The sequence below is a fragment of the Ostrinia nubilalis genome, chromosome 21 (genome assembly GCF_963855985.1).
Source record: "Ostrinia nubilalis chromosome 21, ilOstNubi1.1, whole genome shotgun sequence".
Classification (NCBI taxonomy): Eukaryota; Metazoa; Arthropoda; class Insecta; order Lepidoptera; family Crambidae; genus Ostrinia; species Ostrinia nubilalis.
In genome coordinates this window covers 6,392,012-6,413,456 of record NC_087108.1, presented here as the reverse complement: position 1 = coordinate 6,413,456, position 21,445 = coordinate 6,392,012, and the positions used below count along the sequence as shown (strand labels likewise).

At 37.2% G+C, this 21,445-nt stretch overlaps 1 protein-coding gene across 1 annotated transcript; it reads left to right on the top strand.

Moving 5' to 3' along the window:
- Nucleotides 1–2,903: 2,903 nt before the first annotated feature.
- On the top strand, nucleotides 2,904–12,040 carry LOC135081995 (uncharacterized). Its single transcript, XM_063976746.1, has 7 exons — nucleotides 2,904–2,985; nucleotides 5,301–5,473; nucleotides 7,194–7,347; nucleotides 7,741–7,861; nucleotides 8,272–8,394; nucleotides 11,155–11,368; nucleotides 11,692–12,040. The coding sequence occupies exons 2-7, from the start codon at nucleotides 5,308–5,310 to the stop codon at nucleotides 11,844–11,846; spliced, it is 933 nt and encodes a 310-aa protein (XP_063832816.1). The 5' UTR covers nucleotides 2,904–2,985; nucleotides 5,301–5,307; the 3' UTR covers nucleotides 11,847–12,040.
- Nucleotides 12,041–21,445: the final 9,405 nt, after the last annotated feature.

The window sequence follows — 21,445 nt, the reverse complement described above, 5'->3', positions numbered from 1 at the left end:
CCCTGCCTTTTTGTTAAATTATTCCTATTTATCATGATCCCTCTAGTCGATGTAGTTTTTTTCGACAATAGCATACTAAGAAGGTTAATTAAATCTTAATCATGGATTATAATCTCATTACAGACCCATAAAATAAAAGCAGAAGAAATAATAATATTTACTCGTAATGAAATTCATTTCCCAAATCTTTAATTAGTCGGCCGTTTGGTGTAGTGGTTCGAAACGGATTACTATTCCGGAGGTAGCGGGTTCGATTCCCGCACAGTACAAACATTTGTGTGCATGAACATATTTGTTTGTATTGGACTGGGTGTTTTCTGTGTGTATGTAGGTATTTAAAAAAAAGTATTTAAGTATGTTTATATCCGTTGTCTAGTACCCATAGTACAAGCTTTGCTTGGTTTGGGACTAGAAGCGCAGTTTAAAATGTCCAAGGATATTTATTTATTTATATCATTAAAATCAGATTTTTAGGCGAACGATCATGTGTTATTCGGAACGCCTAGAAGATTTTATACTACAAACTTACAGAAACACAACGCGCGTAGTGGATTAACACATAGGCTACGTTTTACTGCGGGTAACACCGCAGGGCACAGCTAATCAGAGATATAAAGTTAAGTACCTCATAATCAACATCATCATCATCTCAGCCATAGGACGTCCACTGCTGAACATAGGCCTCCCCCAATGCTTTCCATGCTGCCCGGTTGGTAGCCGCCTGCGTCCAGCGCCTTCCTGCTACCTTTTGATCTCGTCGGTCCACCTTGTGGGTGGACCTCCTACGCAGCGTTTTCCGGTACGCGGCCTCCACTCCAGAACCTTGCTGCCCCATCGGGCGTCAGTTCTGCGTACTATGTGCCCTGCCCATAGCCACTTTAGCTTGCTAATCCGTCGGGATACGTCAGCGACTTAAATTAAGTACCTATCTAGGAAAAAGTAATAGTGGAAGATCACTAAAGAATATCACTTTTTGAAAAATCAACACAAATTGACTAAAGAATCATGTGTCCTTAACACATGATTCTTTCCATCCACGCGTACATGGCCACGACCTGAGCGACTACAAGACACGTATTTTTATATTTTTTTCATCTGTCTGCAAAAATATGGGACAGAGGCCACTTTTTTAAATAAATCTCAAGTAGATACATTCATTTTCAACATAATAATAAAGATTTACGCCTATATACAAGGTGGAAACGATAAGTCATCTCACTCGATTATTTCTAAACTACACAAGATATCGAAAAACTGGTTACTGATCCTGAAAGTGCTTCACGAGCTCTTTCTAACGGTATCAGTATTAGGTTACAGAATTAACTGGATCTATTTGAAAATTCAATGTTTTCAGCCTCCATACATTTAGTATGCCAGACACACAATATTAAGAGTGTTTATTTTTTATTAAATAATAAACACTTAAAATGAACTCGTAAATTGCATTCTTATTTAAAATTATTCATGGAAAACATTGGTTCAAGGCTTTACTTGCTATAATATTATTAAGACATGAGTGCCATGACTGTGATGGCAGTACTAAATGTATGGAGGTTGGAAACATTGAATTTTCGGATAGATGCAGTTTATTTTGTAACTTATTATTGGTACCGTTAGATAGAGCTCGTGAAGCACTTTCAGGATCAGTAACCAGTTTTTGGATAGCTTGTATAGTTTTTAATATTAAGTGGTTTTACTAAATGTATGGAAGCTGGAAACATTGAATTTTCAGATAGATCCAGTTTATTTTGTAACATATTTTATTGGTACCGTTAGATAGAGCTCGTTAAGCACTTTCAGGATCAGTAACCAGTTTTTCGATATCTTGCATAGTTTAGAAATAATCGAGTGAGATCACTTATCGCTTCCACCCTGTATAAAAATTAAAACGTCAAACTTGAATTCTCCAGTCCAAGATTGATTTAAGATTTCAGCGCTATTTCAGAACCGTTAAAAAACCTATAGGTCTAATGCTTAACTCCGTCAGTGCCTGAGGTATGGGGGTGGCACGGGAGGGTATTCAAGACAAGCTATGACGTCACTTTTTTCGTCTTATTTACTTTTGTCTATTGATTGGAGAACTTATTTAGCCTATTGAAAATATTTAGTTGCTTTGTAGGGCAGTAGAAAATGTAGAAGAAAAGGTCGAAGGAAAGATCATTGTGGACCCCGTTGAGCGCTGGAGATAAAATCAAACTCATAAAAATGAAATACCTATCTATGTAGGTATCTAAAATGTTACAAAGTATCTAATAGCTAAAGCTGAGTTGCACCACCTAACTTTGACGGTAACTGACGATAACCGATGCTTTTTGAATGGAGTTTGACAGATGTCTGACGTTTGTCAAAGTTAATGTAAGATGGTGCAACCTAGCTAAAAGTATCACTAATCGTTTCATCACAATCGTGCACTATTACATTGGACAATTAAGTTTAAACTTTCAAAGATAATGTAGAGTAGATGGTTCATTTTGCAGAAGCCATTTTCTGTTTCTACCTAAAGAGTGCTTATTTGATTGGGTATTTTTCTCTCTTTTTTACTCACACTAAGATTTTGTATATTGCATGCTATTCTGGAAAAAAGGAACTTTGATAATTTTGATATAAATTATTATTACACAAGTTATTATAATAAGTCACCTCGACGATGTTCAAAATATGAGTTAATTGATAACCATTTCAATTAGACGCTTCATTATTTCAACTTTTTTCTTTTTGTTATTCTAGTCTACTTTCTTCAAATATAATTTATTTTGATTAAAAATGGACCGTTACGTAAACTATGCCCATTGATTGTACCAACCAGTATGTAAGAATTATATTCAAGGTAGGTAGGTATTTACAGAATCTATAAAAAGATGAAGATCTGCGCTCATACTCTTTGACATAAAGTAACAGTTAATTATATACATTTTCCGGGAATGTTAACTTTATTTCTGTCGGTTGAAAGGTTGTCACTTGTGTTTTGTTCCTACTCACTATAAGGTACGTTATTGCATTAATTTTTTTATCATTAATTAATTCGAAATAAGTTATTCCACTTTTAAAACAACATAAGAAAATAATAAGTGAAAAAATTAAAAAAGTGTTATTTAATATTATTTCAAAAATTAAGGTTTAATAAAATAATAAATTAAAATAAGAAATACTTCATAAAATTAATACTTACTTTGTTTAAGATTGAAAAGATTACATACAGGGTGGAATTTTGTAATGCCACCTGGAGGGAAAGTACTCTTAATATTGTAGATATATATTTTTTTTCTCAAAGAAAACATTCCTTTATTTTTGAAAAGAAATAGAACTGCATTCAAATATTTCCAAAAATTTGCTTGCCACACCCGGCATTCGAATCAACTAAAATCTGTTAAAAATGACAGCCTGTATTTTTATTGCATTGATCGTTAGGGTTAAGTATAAGGATGAAATATCTCTAACAAACTTGACAAATCAAATGAAAGGAAAACCATGAAATCTTAAATTATTTTAATTATGTGATGGTATATAGCCTAAAGCCTTTCTCGATAAATGGGCTATCTAACACTGAAATATTTTTTTAAATTGGACCTGTAGTTCCTGAAATTAGCGCGTTCAAGTAAACAAACAACCAAACAAACTCTTCAGCTTTATAATATTAGTAAGTATAGATTAGTATCATAGATAAAAATACCTAAGTGCAAGTCGTTATCATGAGATTGATCAATAATTACGTGAATTTATTGTTCAGATAGATAAGATGCAATTATATAATATCTTTAATGATGCAATGTCAGGTCTGAGAAAATTTAATCGATTTGCAAGGTAACAACTTTAATTGTTTTTACCACTAATTGGCTCGTGAGTATGTTTTATAAAAAGAGTATGAAAGGAAATTCTCTAGGAAGTGCTTTTATTATCTCCTTTTTATCTGGATTACAAAATAATCGGAATTATCGTCCATTGTCAGATCTCCTCAACCCGTCAGGTTAGTAATGTCATATCATCCATTTGAGTCGGTAATATCGAAGATCGTGCTCCTGCTTTGGTGAACGAGATTTAATGCTTAATTCAATACAACATACATCTGTTTCCGCAATTTATTACACCGATATTGTCGCGACAAGGAATCCGTGCTTTTAAGCGATTTTGTGAAAAATATTATCGGCAGGTAGTTGCTAATTGCTCATAAGATAGGCCCCCATAATTGATATTTATTGTCCGTGGTGCATAATTTTTTCTTAAAGGTTTTAAACCTTTGTTTGTCACCTGTCATCCGCTTTGCAATGGAGGGAAGTCGAACCTTAATTTCGAACTCCTCCTATGATCTTCTGATTAATTTCGTTGCGGGTCCAATGACAGTTTAACTTTCTCCCGGGACAAACTTGACTTTCATACGGTTTTTATGGCGGTCAAGCTGTAGATCCTGGCTACACAGGAGTTGCAGTGGTGGGAACGAGAGGTGGGAATAGTCCCGTCCTGCTTTGGTGACTCAATACCTAATGTTAAATTGATTGAACCATGATTGAACTGAAAGAGTTCACGGTATAGGTAAATCATCTATAAATCAATCATTGTAAGAAGAAAACAAAATGGAAGATGATGGCATAGCGTCTCACAAGTGGTGCATTCATATAATTTCGCTTCGGTGCGTCAACTGTCATTTTCTGACTAACATACAGGGTGTCCCAGAATGGGTGAATCAAATTGCTAGGGGAGGTAGCTCCACTAATGTACTATCCCTAAAAAATATTAAAAGTTATTTTTGAGTTCGGAATTTATTTTTAAATAAAGTGCTCAAAATCGAAATCTAGTCATTATTTTCAAAAGTTTATTTACAGATAAACGAAGCGATCATGTACAATTAATATTAAGAAAAAAGTACAAAATTAAACTCTAAACGCAGCAATTATAGCCAGATACTTAGGCAAAGCTGATTTATTTTCACTTTTTCAAAAAAAAATATTTTATGTCCATTAAGAGCTTTATTTTTTTCCATATTTTTTAGGGATAGTAAACTAGTAGAGCTATCTCCCCTATCAGTTTGATTCACCCATTCTGGGACACCCTGTATACATAATTATGTAGAATATCGATTTTTCATCGGCCGATAGTTTACTTAGTCGGGCAGTTGATTAGTATGGGCATGTATGGAAGTGCGCAATTTGCGCTCTTAATTGGTGTAATTTACACCGATTTGATTTTAATACAAATTAAAATCGGGCCCAACTATCGGCCGATTAACAATCGGTGGTCTGCGCCTAGGCTAAATGTGCCTTATTTTCTTTTTTTCGAAGCCTAATAACAAAAACATTATGTTTTAGATCAATAATGGAGATCGTACCACAACATCCGCTGCTACACTTCACTCAAGAAGATGTTAAAGCAGCTAGAGAAATGTATGACCAAGATGCCAAGAGACTGAACGAGGGCATAGACGCCATAAAAGAATGGATGGAGAAGCAGGCTCATCTCGCTGAGAGCAGTAAATACATAAGTAAGTTACTTTTTGGTAGAATTTTCATACGAATACAACCTTTGTTTGTCACCTGACTCACCTGTCATCCGCTTTGCAATGGAGGGAAGTTGAACCTTAGCTTCGAACTCATCCTATGTTCTTCTGATTAATTCCAATCGTCCAATGACAGTTTAACTTTCCCCTGGTACAAACTTGACCTTCACTGGTTGGGTTTTTATTGGCGGTCAAACTGTAGATCTTGGCTACACAGGAGTTGCAGCGGCGGGAACGAGAGGTGGGAATAGTCCGTAACCATCCAGTTTTGACCTGGTTCACTGGATTTAATTGGTTGCTAATTACCTCTAGTATAATCCCATTCAAGGAATAGGTCGAGTTTCTCTTTCACCCTATACAGGGTGGAATTTTGTAATGCCACCTGGAGGGAAAGTACTCATAATACTGTAGATAGAAAATTTTACTTAAAGAAAACATTCCTTTATTTTTGAAAAGAAAGAGAACTGCATTCAAAGATTTTCTAATTTTTTTCGAAAATTCACTACCAAACCCTAAAATTTTCTGTAAATAATTACAATAATTTAAGATTTCATGGTTTTCCTGTCATTTGATTTATAAAGTTTGTTAAAAAAAAATATCCTTATACTTAACCCTAACGATCGATGCAATAAAAATACATGTAATTTTTAACAAATTTTAGTTAGTTCGATTCCCGGGTGTGGCAAGCAATTTTTTAGAAATCTTTGAATGCAGTTCTATTTCTTTTTCTAAATCAAGGAATGTTTCCTTTTAGTAAAATTTTCTATCTACCGTATTAGGAATATTTTCCCTCCAGGTGGCATTACAAAATTCCACCCTGTATATTTCTTGCCTCTTTGCCTCGCGGACACGCTTTTATTTTTATAAGTATAAACAATTCGTTTTTTTCCCTCTTTTTATTTTAATTACAAGATTTTATTAAGTAAGTATAGTAAGTTTTTTATTTAGTACCTACTCGATATCAAGAATCTCGTAGATACTGAATCGTAAAAAACAAGGAATCAAATTATTTAATTTCATCAATTTAACAAGGAATCTTTGTAAAAATATCCGAATAACAACATTGTACGACGTCTATTGTTATATTTTAGTATTCATAGATGTTTTATATAGTAACATAGTACATTTACAAGTACCATTAACGTCAAGGACATACATAATTCATGTTTTTATAGTGTCACATATCAATAATGGTTAGTTCTTGTATTTCATGGAAAAGTAGTTACGAAAAATCATTGAGAATTATTTATACAGTAGTTACTCGCTGGCAAACAAAAGCCAAGGATTTCCACAACGATCAGTCCTGAGTTGCCCGCATCCAGGCACCTCCCGCGACCTTCAGCAGATCGTGCCCAGTGCCGACACTACGTCTTCCAGCCCATGGCCGCTACTCGAGAACTTTTCTGCCCCAACGGCCGACATAAAAAATCAAGTTTATTATTAGGCAGTTAACCTATCAAAAATACTCGACATCTATTTTTAACTTTTTCAAACTAATGGAAATTGAAAGAGATAGAGCGCGCCAAAGTTTAAAAGAAGAGGCCCGTGACGTCAAGCCGTAGTTGAAAGTAGCACTTTGTGACGTCACGCGGAACTTTAAGGCACAATAACTTCGTAATTGGAAGATTGACAAATAAAAATATACGTGTCAAATATTTATGATAATAAATTGACGGACTAAAAGATTTTTTTTAAACGTTTTCAGCTCGAGACTTTATTGAGAGAATTATACTGTTAGCAAAAGGATCAATAGAAGTGGCCAAGAAGAAAATCGACAGGCTATTTACAGTCAGAGCCATGTTACCTGATATGTGTTTACATAGGAAACTTGGAGAATTCGACGATTTTCTTAAAGGCGTGTGAGTACTGTGATGTTTTTAAGTTAATACTAGCGGCCCGCCCCGAATTCACCCGTGGTACACTATAGCACTCAAGGATCACGTCGTACATGTCACAACCTTCACCAGATCGTCGGTCCCCCTAGTGGAAGGCCTGCCGACACTACGTCTTCCAGTACGTGATCTCCACTCGAGGACTTTTCAGCTCTACCACGCTATGTGCCCTGCCCTTGATTTTAACGACTCTGCTGGCTATGTCAGACACTTTGGTTCTCCTGCGGATCTCTTCATTTCTGATTCTATCACGCAGGGAAACTCCGTGCATATTAGCACGCTCCATCGCCCTTTGGGTGATCTCTAGCCTGTTTATGAGGTCCATAAAAAAATGTAACTCACTCATGACTATTTTTTCAGAACTTTAGTTTATCTGCCAAAACTTTTTCCCGAAGAAAGATCTCGAGTAACAGTTACCAAGATTTTGACAGACAACATTGACAATTTGAATCTGATAGATTATTGCAGATACGGAAATATGGTGAGAAGCAATAATATAATTTATTAAAAATCCGTCTGAGTCTCAAAAAGTAAAAAAAAAGACAAAAATTCTTTATTTGTTTACAATAATAAATAGTTCTTACAAATCGTCAATTTGCTCTTAAGGAGCCTCTACATGTTATAGATAAGATTGTTTTTATACTGGTATAAGTACGAGTATTAGAAAGGAAAACACACGCATCGCAAAGATTTCTTGGTAATCACAGTCGTCGTATTAAATAACAATTCGATATATTATTTTGAACGTTTGATATTTTGATATTCGATGAATAGTGTTCGATCTATTGGTATTCGATATGGCGGAGGTAACCCATACCCAATTCAAGCTATTTTTGTAGGGTTTTGTACTTTTCAGTTCATTAATTAATTAAACCTATTATGCACTTTCAGATTGGAGAATACAGAGGGAATCACGACTATAATATAGGAGAGAGATTCATTGTCGATTTGAGTAATGTTTCTATTATAAGTAAAATGAATCCTGTCGTAATAAAAAATTACGATTCGCTGGGTGTAAGTATCAAAATTTTTATTATGATGATGGTAAAGAATTGATTGTTATTCAAGTTGTTCAATGTTGGTTTTATAGCCAACACAACTTCATTTCTTTAACACTAGAAAGGCCGCCGTCCCATTTTTGTCCCACTCGCGAGTTTGATCAGCTCTAACTTTTTTATTTTTCAACGAAAGTCCATGAAACTTTTTGACTTTTTCTGATTTTTTGAATTTTATCATTTTTTAATGTTTTTGATAATATAACATTAATAGAAATTTTTTAAAAATCGGTTTTACCTAGAAGCGCCACTGGGTCAATTTTGTCCCACCCTGGTATTTGCCACAATAATTCGATGAAGAGTCCTTGTTTCGAGGAGATACGAAAGTGGAGAGGTGAGGAGAGTTTAGGTGACTCGTGACAATGCAGAAATGTAAATATATTGTACTAGTTTTTGCCTGTGACTTTACCCGTGAGAAATTAAGTTTATCATAGAAAGACCTAATTTCTTGACACTTATCGTTGATTTTTGACCAAATAACTGAATATTATTCTAAATTATAGCCTATATTATGTTATTCTGAAGTATTAACAATAAAATTGCAAAGTTTTATTAAGATCGGCTTAGTATTTTTTGCGTAAAAGAGTGAAAAAAGATCCATCGATCTAACCATGAATCCATACTCACTTAGTTCAAGTTCCAGGCATATATCCACCTATTCATCCATCCTATCCATTCATCAGTCCATCCATCCTTCAATTCATCAATATTTATTAACTTTTACATTTATAATATTAGTAGGAAGATGGCCTCTAGACATAAGCCAGTTCATACATTGTATGATTTGATACTTCTTAAAATGTGTGACTTATAAAATTTTGAAGATTAAACGTACATACTTTTCATTGTAATTGGTCAAAAACTTCATTGTTTGTGTACAGATAACAGAAAAATAACCATACCTATAGAAATTCCTAAACACATAGTACACCAGATAGACAAAAAACCATAAAAAAAAACTTTGTGCAAAATGTGCACTATTATTTTTAAGATATTTATTTTTTCTTTAAAAATAATAATGACTAGTTAATGTAGTAATTTCATGATTTTAATACAGTATACCACCACGTAATATGTGACTATTTTTAGATGAAACCAAAAATATCTAAATTTTAATAATTCCAAATTAAAATTGAATACATTATATTTTTAAAGAAATAAGTACATATTATTGTTTTACCAAATAGATAAACCTTTTTTTAAGGATACTACAAATAGTTTTAACCATAATATTCATGCCTGAAACTAAAAAATGTTACAAAATACATGCTGGGACAAAATTGACCCAGCGGCGCTTTTAGGGGGGTCGTAATCTTCGGCACTTCTAGTGTTAAGAGCTTGTTCCCACGGCAATCCTGTTTTTCTGGATCCACTAATGCATGATCCCCTAAGCCTGGACTGTTGTGTGAACACACATTGTATAGACATTCGAAGGGATCGGTTTTTAGCAGTGTCCTCCAAACGGGATGTTCGTGTGAACGTTAAAGGACGTCGCACTTATCAACCCGGAAAGGGATCGTAACCGTATCAACTCGTTGCGGTCAGTATGAAACTCCATACAGCAAAGCACTTAGGGGGCGTCCATTAATTACGTGAGACAATTTTGGCTATTTTTTAACCCCCCGCCCCCCTTAGTGAGATTTCATGCGATTTTGCCAGACCCCCTCCCCCACCCCCTAATCTCACGTGAGATTTTCCAAAATGCCTATTTGCAATCTAAATGAGATTAATCCATGCTTCGAAAATATCAGATTTTATAAAAAACCCGACGTAAAAAAATTAACTGAAATGATAAAATCAAACAATTTAGGCCCAGTTTTTTACTTTTAGTACAATTTTTAACTATTAGTTCACATTTAGTTAATATTTAAGCATTGGTAGCAAACTGCGGATCTAAAAACTGGGCCTGTGTTTACAAATTCAGACGGAGGATTAACTCTGTTTTTTGTGGAAAAAAATTACGTGATATTTCTCGACACCCCCCGTCTCCCCCACGTGAGATTAAGTGAGGTTTTTATAGACCCCCTCCCCCCCCCCCTAAAAGTCTCACGTAATTAATGGACGCCCCCTTATCCGCACCGTATCATACCTCCCCCCCCCCCCCCTAAAAGTATCACGTAATTAATGGACGCCCCCTTATCCGCACCGTATCATAAACGCCTCGCCACGCGATTGACAGCGCGTGAAAGGCGATGACAGCTCGCGAAAGGCAATACGGAGTTGATCCCTTTCCGAGTTGATAAGTCTGTTACTAAAAAGGATCCTGTAAAAACAGTTCCTGTACCAAACGGGATGTCGCCGTGGGAATAAGCTCTAAGTTTAACCGCCTCTGTGGTTTAGTGGTAAGACCACCTGCTTCAGACGCAGAGGTCCCGGGTTCGATTCCCAGTGTTTCCCAGTGATTTTTCTGTTCGGTTTGGTTGATGGTAGGGCTAGTTCTAAGTTCGCCTACCACCATCTTACTTAAGTCTGTCGCCATAACAACAATGTTAACAGCATTGTTGTGTTCCGACAGTTAGAGGTAAGATAGCCAGTTCCTCCGTGGCTGAGGATTCCGGGTGAAGCTCGCTTCCACCTTCGGCCTGATCATCACTTACCATCAGGTGAGATACAGGCCATGAGCTTCCTCGTTGTGGATAAAAAAAAAGTAGAAATATCTTCTCAAAATAAAAATAAGGTTTAAAGTAAAGACTTTTAATACTTATAATCATTATTACAGGAAATCTACAACTTCAAAGTGAAAGGTGTACATGTGGTTAACGGACCTCAGTATGTTGACACGCTTGTCAATTTGTTCAAGTCAGTAACGAGGGACAAGGTGGCGAGCAGAATACACGTACATAAGTCCTACGAAGACCTTCATAAATACATTCCTAAGGAGATCCTTCCTGTAGACTTTGGTGGAGATGAACCGCCACTAGCTACGTTGGCTGGTGAGTGAAATGATTTTATTCAGTAGTTGACCAGCCGAATTCGAGTGGTAACTTGACTTTCTGGGAACTTGACATTGTGGTAGTTTGACATTCTGGGAATTAGACATTCTGAGAGTTTTACACCGTCCATGGTTTTACATTCTGGGAATTTGATATTCTGGGAGTTTTACTTTCTAGGAATTTGACATACTGTGATATTGACATGGGAATAGCCAGGTAGGATGGGTGGAACGGGGGGAATTGAAATAGCTTTAATCTGAAATTGTTTAGGTTCTTACTATTTAATTTTAATACACTTGCTGATTTACACTGGAATTTTACAGAAAAATGGAAAGAACTTATAAAAACGCCAGAATTTCAAGAATGGAATGAAATGCAGGATAAACTAGTTAGTGACGAGTCAAAAAGGAGTTCTACCAATCACAATGAAGAATATTTGGGAATGCCGGGTTCTTTCAGAAAATTGAACGTAGACTAAATTGTACTTTATTATGATAACCACAAGACGTCTTTTGTTATGTACTAATTATTGAAATGTATGTATTTATTTTATATTTATTTATTCATTTCATGTAACTTACTCGAAGGAAACTTTGACCAAATATTTTAAAATAGTATTCGGGGTGATTTTATGTCAATAGTTTTGTAATAAACCATAGTGAAATAAATTAAGAGTTTCTTATCAAATTCAAATTATTTCCTACACACATTCCTAAACACCCTAAAATTTCCTGAAAGAAGCCTAAATAACATAGGTTTTTTCAATCCCACGTCCGTGATGAAATCCGACATTTAAGGCTGGGTTACACCATCTTACTTTAACTTTGACAAACATCAAAAATCTGTCAAACTCCATACAAAAAACACCGGTTATCGTTATAGTTACGGTCAAAGTTAAGTGGTGCAACTCAGACTAAAACACCCATAAGATGTACCTAACAATCATCGTGAATAACATCAGTCAAAGATGGCATTAATTTAAGCTGCGCCACTCTTCAATTTGAGACTTTCTAAAAACTAAACTTTGCTGACTACATTCAACAGAAACAGCGCGATCAATTTAATAAAAATCCAATTTACGATTCGCATGCAAATCCAGACTGATCAAGCTTTTTTTAATTCCCGAACAAATACTAAATATTCGCGCAAATCGAATGAAAGGCTTGCCAATAAACAACCAATCGGTCCGCGAATAAAAAAGTAATGTAAGCGGCGAATGCGTCTGATAGTTCAATATCAGGGCATAGACTAGGACTACTTATAGACGCCGCGACAGGTAAATACAATTTATGAACTAAGTAGAACAAATAAAATTACTTTTCTTTGTAATAAGATCTCCTGAAGAACTAACTTCAAGTATCGCTCTATCACGTTTAATTTATTTTTACTCAACTGCACCAGAAGGAGTGTTATTTGTGTACCTACTTAGTTATTGGAGAGTAACTCACGAAAATTAAAATTTCAATGTCCGGAAAAGTCCCGTTATATCTCTAAGTTCTCTGATGTTTCCTTTTAGCTTTGAATACACTTAAAGACAAACAGAAAGATTACCATTAATTTCTCGTTCCCTTTTCTGCAGCTCTTGTATTAGGCCAGAAAAAATCCAACCAGTGTATGTTAAACTACTTACAATAGATCCGAAATACAGAATTTTTCTTTGTCATGCTATTCAATGTAAGTACCCCAGAGTTTGTTTTTATGCATAACGAGGCAGGTATTTGACAGGTATTTCGCAATCGCACCTGGTGTTAAATAAGATGCAGTCAAGATAAATCTGCCTTTAAATTCATTCATTCTCGCCCTGAAAAGAATTCTGGATAATATGTAGGATGTAGGGGCTAGTTGACGCGATTGAATATTATGCGCAAATTGAATCTCGGCCTACAAGGCACCTGTCAACGGATTTCATACAGCCCTACTACATTTTCTGGACGATATTACTTTTATTTTTCCATGCTGTTTTATAGCGGAGCATAAAACTCGGTCGATTTACTACGTGTAAACATGGCACTCGCTACAACACTGATAATGCAACTATGTAAAATGTTCATACTTTTTGGACAATGTGGTGTATGACAAGGTTATGAATTTTGGAATTTTCTAGGGTGAATTGCATTGTCGTAAACGGAACACCTACTCGCTACCGGAACATAAGTAAGTATATAGGATGTAATGTATTAGAAGCTTAGTAAATAAAAATAAATAAGGATAAAACTTAAGTAGGTACTTTAAATTGACACTGAGCAAGAAAAAATGCAATAAATCAATTAGGTCTTAAATAAATATAGAGACAGGATTATGTACTATTTTAGGTAAACCTTCATATTAATTACCAGAAACCATACATAACTTAGAATGAAACACAAAATAATATTAACTTTTAAGAAACCCTTGGTAATCTCATGATATCCTCTCAAAATGGATGACTCTTGTTCAGATTATTCCATTATTGGCAGACCTGTCCGGTGAGTTCGAACGAATTTTAATATTGTTTACTTATTGTGGAGAACTTAAATATAAACACTTTTCCTTTGCCGATGGGGACGACGGGAGTTATATGGGATTCCCCACCAGGGCCTACCCACTAAAACCACCGATGTCCATGGGAGCCCAATGAAACGGAGCCGCGAATTATTGTCCGAACTTGGCCATTCTTCCACAGCTCCGTCTCAGGCTATGGCTTGAATTAATGAGGCAACCCAAGTACCGAAAGAGCACCTCCTATCTAATCGTAACTTTGACGATAACCGGTGTTTTTGTATGGAGTGTGACAGATTTTTGACGTTTGTTAAAGTTAATGTAAGATGGTGCAACCCAGCCTTAATGTGCCAACAGAGGGAGATGGCAGGAGATCTGGAGAGAGTTGTAACCGCCTCTGCAACCGACGTGAACGCCTTATCATGACGAACGGCTCTGCTAAGAACGAAACGATTATGAAGAAGAAGAATGACAATGTGTAATAAAATTAATAATGAAATCCTAAGTTCCCATGAAACCGATTATATGGTTACTAGGCGCTTCAATCTCCTTATCAAGTCGTAATTAGATAACCATTTAGAGCCGTTATTACGCCAGTGAGTTCCTTTTCTTTTTCTCAACAAAAACGAAACAATAGGAGCAATATCACAATTTAAAAGATAAAAACTTTTTTCTCGATTCCTTGTGAAGTTCTTTGTTTCTTATAAAACTTTACGACATTATTTATAGCGCTCTAGACAAAGACCCTCGAGATTGTTAATTGTCCGCGTTAACTGAGTGATAATGCAATTAAGTGCGCGTTAATTCAGCTGAATTTGTGATTTGTTTCAATCGATGCTTTATTTCAGATTTTGGATACAATTTATCAGTGGCTTAGGTAATTTAATATTAGGTAACAAATCATTTGTCTGGAATTGCGGTGGCGTCGATTTATAATTTAGCATCGAGGTCCAATCTCAACTTGATTATTGGGTGCAATTTGAGTGCTAAGAAAATTAGATCTTTAGTTTTGCAATTTAGATTCTAGATCAGGTAAGTATTAATTTGACCTTTTCACTTGTCCGTTGAATGGTCCGTGGCTCACATTCAGCATGGGGCACACTGAAAACCAGCGCCGTGGCCTTCGTCACCGTGGGCCACGGCATATGCTGAGTGGGGTCCCGTTGCAGTGGACATCCTGTTTGTGAGTAGGTGGCACTGCTTAGTTTACTCTTGTTTTTGTGTTCCATTAATATGTGCCACTGTTATGTCTATAATTTGTAATGTGATGTCCATTGTAATAATTGTATCTTTCTTTCTTTCTTTTCACGCAATTTGTTACGCCTAGGTATGTGTCTCCAACTGCCGAAATACAACAATGCTGTTAACATTGCTTCATTATTGGCGATCGACTTAGATAAGATGGTAGTGGCGGACTTAGCTTTACCACCTACCAAACCGAGTATAATGTTACTTTGGAAATAATGATTTCACAACATTCTAAAGCGCGAGTGTGACGTACTATCGTTTCTAGCGACAAGTTCAAACTGGTTGAACTTACCTGACGTCGCGAGTGAAACGCGCGCGCCGCCGCTAGGTTGACATGAACACACACAAACATCTTCACCCGTTGAAATTACCGCGAGCGCTCCGCGCGCACCAGTCGCTAGCTTGCCCGCTAGTTAGACCGCACCTGCGTTTCGTACGTGAACACTTGGAATCACTACATATGTTTGATATTTCGTCACCGCGCCCGCCACCGCGCCCGCGAGTCAACGTGAACAAGCACTAAGTATTTTCAGTCAGCGTCAAATAGTTCGTGACACCCTAAGTGGCCAAAAAGTTGACAACACAACCTTATTCATTGTAACAAAGACGTGCTGCGAACTTCTTGGCTACTTTGGGTGAAACCAACACTGGCCATAACAGCGTATTAGACTTGAAAATTTCGACGGGTTCATCCAGTGTCTAAGTAGTTCAGATGGAAGAGCAGTCGCCCGGCAAGTGAAAGGTCTTGGGTTCGATTCCCACCTTAGGCAGATCGATTTTTTCAAGTTATTTATAATTGCCATGATCTATTTGACGCTGACTGTACAAGCTGGAACCATCCATGATGATGAAGTGGCACACATAATGTCGGCAATGCAAGCAATGAACGTTGCAAGCGGGCTGATTGTTGTTTGCTTTGTCAAATCAGACCTCTACTGCGATGTGCGCGCAATCAGCCGGGTTATCACGGTACGTTTTGAGCATTGGAAAATTGGTCTCTACTCAAAACTACATACACACATACCTACACTTATTATTAGGTCTTCATCATCATCATTTCAGCCACAGTGCGTCCACTGCCTAAGGTCCAGTTTCCACCACGGCGTAGTGGAGCAAAGACCAAAGTGTTTTGAATAACCAATCCCACCAAAAAATAAATGTAAAAAAGAGAGCCAACTTCAATACAAAAATAATGCTTGGCTGTGGGCTTCGCCGTAAAAAGAATGGAGATCTAAATGAGTGCCAAGTTCTATGCAAAATCCAAATATCTATTTAAAGGAACAGAATAACATTATGAACAGTATTAAACTCTTTTTCTTTGCTTTATTGGATACCTATTAACAATTGCTGTTATTTAAAAATGCAAGATCTTAAAGTAGCTTAGATTTGACTTGGCTTTCATGAAATTTGCTTTCTAGGTGTCCTTATGGTAATACACACACATAGTATTTTGTGTTTACGTTAAAGAAGTTTTGAGTTAGAGAACGGTCAAAAGTGGCACCAAGTGGTTCTTGTAATATTACTCTCGGCGCTGGGTAGCTAGTTCCTTTACTTGAACTTGGCTTGACACTCTGCCGCGTGTTTAGATGAGATTTAATTATTTCCACATCTCTTCTCCGCTCCGAACAGAACAGAATTTTTTCTATAGAATTTGACAGCGGTGGCGGCGCTGCTGTCAAAAAAATTCATCCGCCTGACACACTTCTCAGCTCTTCTTCGCTCCGCTCCGCTTTGGTGGAAACTGAGCCCTACATGCCTCCTCCAATGATTTCCAGATTGGCCGGTTGGTAGCGGCCTGCATCCTGCTCCTTCCTTCTGGTACTTTTATAAAGTCTACCTGAATGACATCCACTCGTAGCAATTTAACGCGCAGAAGTACCTAACAATCGACCCTACGCCCAATCGAATAATGCAGTTCCAAAATCGTACTTATTACAACTGCATAGATGCTAGTATTTAGCTTGATTGCCGTCATCCGTACTTTAAAGTTCTCAACACCTTATAGTTCTTTGCAAATCCGATTCGTATTCGTTTCAAAGGGAATTTTTCATCACGTTCATAATAAAACCTCCGGCGAGTCCCATTGTGCTCTTTCTTTGAGGGTAAACAATACAAGAAACTTTGTGCTGAAGAATTATAAAAGTTTTTTTTATAATTGGGAAGTTAGAACACGCATTAAATCATTTTTGCGCCGGTTCTCGCCAGTTTTCGCCGGTTTTCGGCGGTTCGTTGTAAGTGCTCTTTTCAAGTCATAATGTTCTTTGGCTATGTAAATAGCTACGTATGGCAGTTTAGAGGGGGATGTTTTTGTGACATGAAATACCTTTTGAGTATTTTATTGTTACCTTATTTTGTTATTTGTAACAAAATATGAATTGTGGTTTTGAATTTTTAACTACTTTAGAACGGTTTGCCGTAGAAATATTATCATTTTCAACCGACTTCAAAAAGGAGGAGGTTCTCAATTCGACCCGTATGTTTTTTTTTTTCTATGTTTGTTACGCGATAACTCCGCCAATTATGAACCGATTTGAACAAATCTTTTTTCGGCGTATAGGTAATACCTCAAGGGTGGTCCCATTTAAATTTAATAATAGAAAAAACAACCCCCAAGGGTGGAAAATTGGGGATGAACTTTTTTATACGCAATATCTCCGCCGATTATAAATCAATTTGAACGATTATTTTTTTGTTGAATAGGTATTATCAAAAGGGTGGTTTCATGCGAATTTGAAGAAAATATTTCACCCCCAAGGGTGGAAAATTGGGGATGAACTTTTTTATTTTTTAAAGTTTCGATTAAGTTCGGTTGTGCATCTCAGCTTTGCATGTTTAAACTTCACGTAAAAGTTTAACAGTAATGAAAACACCCTATATTAAACGAAAAGCCTTATGAAAACACCTTATATTTTAGACGCGTCTCAAGCAGCGGACATTTTGTTTACTTGTTACAATCTTTGTCACCAGCAATAAAAGTCACTTAAGCGAAATTCTGCTTCTAAATGAAGGTGGAGACCTTACACAGCCAAGATTGAAGAGGGTCTCATTGTGAGATGTGGCTGAGACGCCATTAATTAATTCTGCATTCCATTGTTATGGGTTTAGTGAATTGCTGGATGCGGTAAAGATTGACTATGTAGTCGAATATAAAAGCTTGTACAGAAAGTATCAAGATCGTTTCATCCACTAAGACGCGCCCCACCAATTTTTGGTCGAGAGAAGCACGGGGCGCGGGAAGTTTGGTCCGAGCAATCCGAACGTCATAGTGTACAATAATGACTCATGGATACCGATAACACTCAAACATTAGTTGAAGAATGGTGGGGCGCGCCTTCTTGGATGAAACGATCTATATAGGCGATGCTAGCTTGGGAATTCCTCCCCTTCCCCTTCGAGACAAAGATAGAAACTAAAGTTTTTGTCTAGTTTAAACATGTAGCGTATTGCACACCTTAATCAGAAGCAGAATCGGGGACTCTTCGCAGGCGGAAAGGCTCGCTCCCAAATGAGCATGACATAACTCATAGAGCCGCGAACGAATGCTCTGTTAAGGACATCTCGCTGCCCCGTTTCATTGGGCTCCGGTGGACATCGTTGGGTTTTAGTGGGTAGCCCCATGTGAGTAAGGTAGAGTCCTGCATAACCCCATAACGACCGGTCCTCCGCTCCCCGCATCCAGGCTCTTTATTTATATTGTAGGTACTTTATATTTCTTTAACTAAAGTCTGTCAATAGCTATTCATCACGTATTGATTGAATAATTGTGTAACGTCATTTTAATTCGCCGTCTCTTCCAGCGTCCAACGTCTTCGATTTGAACCTTTGCCGGGGGCGGGCACTAATTTAATTTTATTAACAAATCAAGTACCAGCCCAGTTGTAAGTTGTCGCAGGGATCGCGTTATATTCGACGCGGTTTGTTGCTACCTGTCGTTTGCATTAGTTTCACTTCAGTAAACTTTCTACAGTTCTTTGTTCTTAAGAACTAACCCGTTATACCAATTACACATTCTATGACCTTCATTCTTCATTCGTTTCCTCCAAGTGACATCCGCTGCTGGACAATTAAGGCGTCCCTAGCGCTGCCTGCCTCCGGGTATTTCCCGCGACCATCACCAGATCTTAGAGAGAAGAGTGTGTTGTTAAAGGAGTAAACTACGCAATCTCGACACACAAAATACGATGCTAAGATCGCAATGCACGTAACCGCGAAATATCGTCTCTGAACTGTCACATGACACAAAGTAACAAGAGTTTAGAAGGAAAGTGGTTTCGCGTAACGGTAACGAGGTGTAATATTAAAAATTCATCGATATACATATTTAGTGCGTCTAAATTCCGTATTTTACTCGTCTTAAAGATAGCTCATACCTTGCAATATTCATTTCAATTTCTAAAGTAAAGCTCTTTTCTTAATTTAGTCAATCATGTGAATAACTCGACATTTCAAGAAAGATGGATAATGGATACCGTATCAGAGAGCAGGCTAAGCCACAAGGGAGGTATTATACACCCACATCTATAAGTACTTGCTGTTTGTATTATTTGAATTTCAAGATTAATCAAGCAGTGTTTACGTAAACAACGTTGAAGGATTGTGAAAATTTAATATTTTACGTGACAATCTCATAAATGACAGAAGATTTACCTACTTTATAATTCTCATTCGGAGTCAGTCATTTAAAGAGTTTCAGGTGAGATAAAAGTGTGTTTGACCTCAGTCACATTACATATTTGACTCAAATTAAAAAAGTCAAATCACCCAATTTTCAGAGAACCCAAGTGTCAAGAGGTGCACCGTAAGTCGTAACACCGATGTTGTTTAAACTAGAATTATTAATCTTGATCATCATCATCGTCTTTTAGTCATACGTCCACTGCTAAATATAGGTCTCCCCCAATGATTTCCACAATGGCCGGTTAGTGGCGGCCTGCATCCAATAATCATGATGCTTGGTTCTGGTACAGTAGTTACAATTTAAAATATCAACTTTACTCATGTCCTATCGCACTTAGGGTGGATTCGACTAAACAAGAGTAAATATTAATCTCAGAATAAACCGTCAATTTTGACATAATTTCCCATACTAAAACCGTCAATGTGCCAGTTATACCAGGAGTTATTCTCGGATAAAAGTTTGGTCAAATCAGAAATGAGGAGATCCGTAAACGAACTAAAGTCGCTGACATAGCCCGACAGATTAGCAAGCTGAAGTGGCAGTGGGCAGGGCCGATGGGGCACCAAGGTTCTGGAATGGAGGCCACGTACCGGAATACGCAGCGTGGGACGTCCATCCACAAGGTGGACCGACGACCTGATAAAGGTAGCAGGAAGGCGCTGGATGCAGGCCGCTACCAACCGTGCGATGTGGAAGTCATTGGGGGAGGCCTATGTTCAGCAGTGGACGTCCTTTGGCTGAAATGATGATGATGATGATGAAAAGTTTGGTCAAATCGGGCCTTAGGCTAGCATAAGCATTTACGCATTACGCTTTTATTCCTTCGCCACACTTTATTGTTAAGAATAAACTTAAATACGTGACGTCACGATCTCATTCTCGTAATGCAGCAAAGAAGGTCGACTCAATCGCTCGAAGCTTTAGCATTGCAGATTTGCAACTCTTTTCAGTATTTTGGCGCGACGACGTAGCGGATGATAATCTCTGGGATAATAATCCCCTGGCACGACTCTCGCTAGGGACGGGGTGTGGTGTCGATAGAATATTAAGGCTGGGTGCACCACCGTAAATTAAGTTTGACAAACGTCAAAAATCTGTCAAACTCCATATAAAAATGCCAGTTATCGTTATAGTTACGGTCAAAATTAAGTGGTGCAACTCAAAGTCAAAGTCAAAGTCAAAATTTCTTTATTTGTTTGGACTAATAAATAGTTCTTACAAATCGTCATTTTGCTCTTAAGGAGCCTCTACATGTCTCATAATCTTTTTACCCTACCAGCGCTTCGAGACCAACATTTGGCAAGTGCTGAGAAGAAGCGCCGCAACAAACTCAGTCACCACTGTCTGCCGGTTAATATAAATAAATAGAAATAGTAGTAGTAGGTACATTCGATTCAGGAGCAGTTCACTGAATTTACCATGCATTCTTGTATGGTGTATCTTATAAGAATGGGTATACAAGATTGCGTGGTATATTAAACAAGGTAGTGACGTGCTAATATCTAGACTTACATATTAAGATACTAGGAGAAATGACTCGCATACATAAATTTGAATAACTTGGATTGACCAGTCCCCGAAAGCAGCGCCTGTTCACAGACATGACGAGTGAACCAGCCATCGCTTCACTCGACCATATTAGAGGGAATGTAACGACCCGCCTCACTACGCCA

Coding starts and splice junctions, on each gene's coding strand:
- LOC135081995 (XM_063976746.1), top strand. CDS start 5,308: ATGGAGATCGTACCACAACATCCGCTGCTACACTTCACTCAAGAAGAT. Junction 7,348..7,740: donor GACGATTTTCTTAAAGGCGT/GTGAGTACTGTG, acceptor CTATTTTTTCAG/AACTTTAGTTTATCTGCCAA. Junction 8,395..11,154: donor AAAATTACGATTCGCTGGGT/GTAAGTATCAAA, acceptor TCATTATTACAG/GAAATCTACAACTTCAAAGT.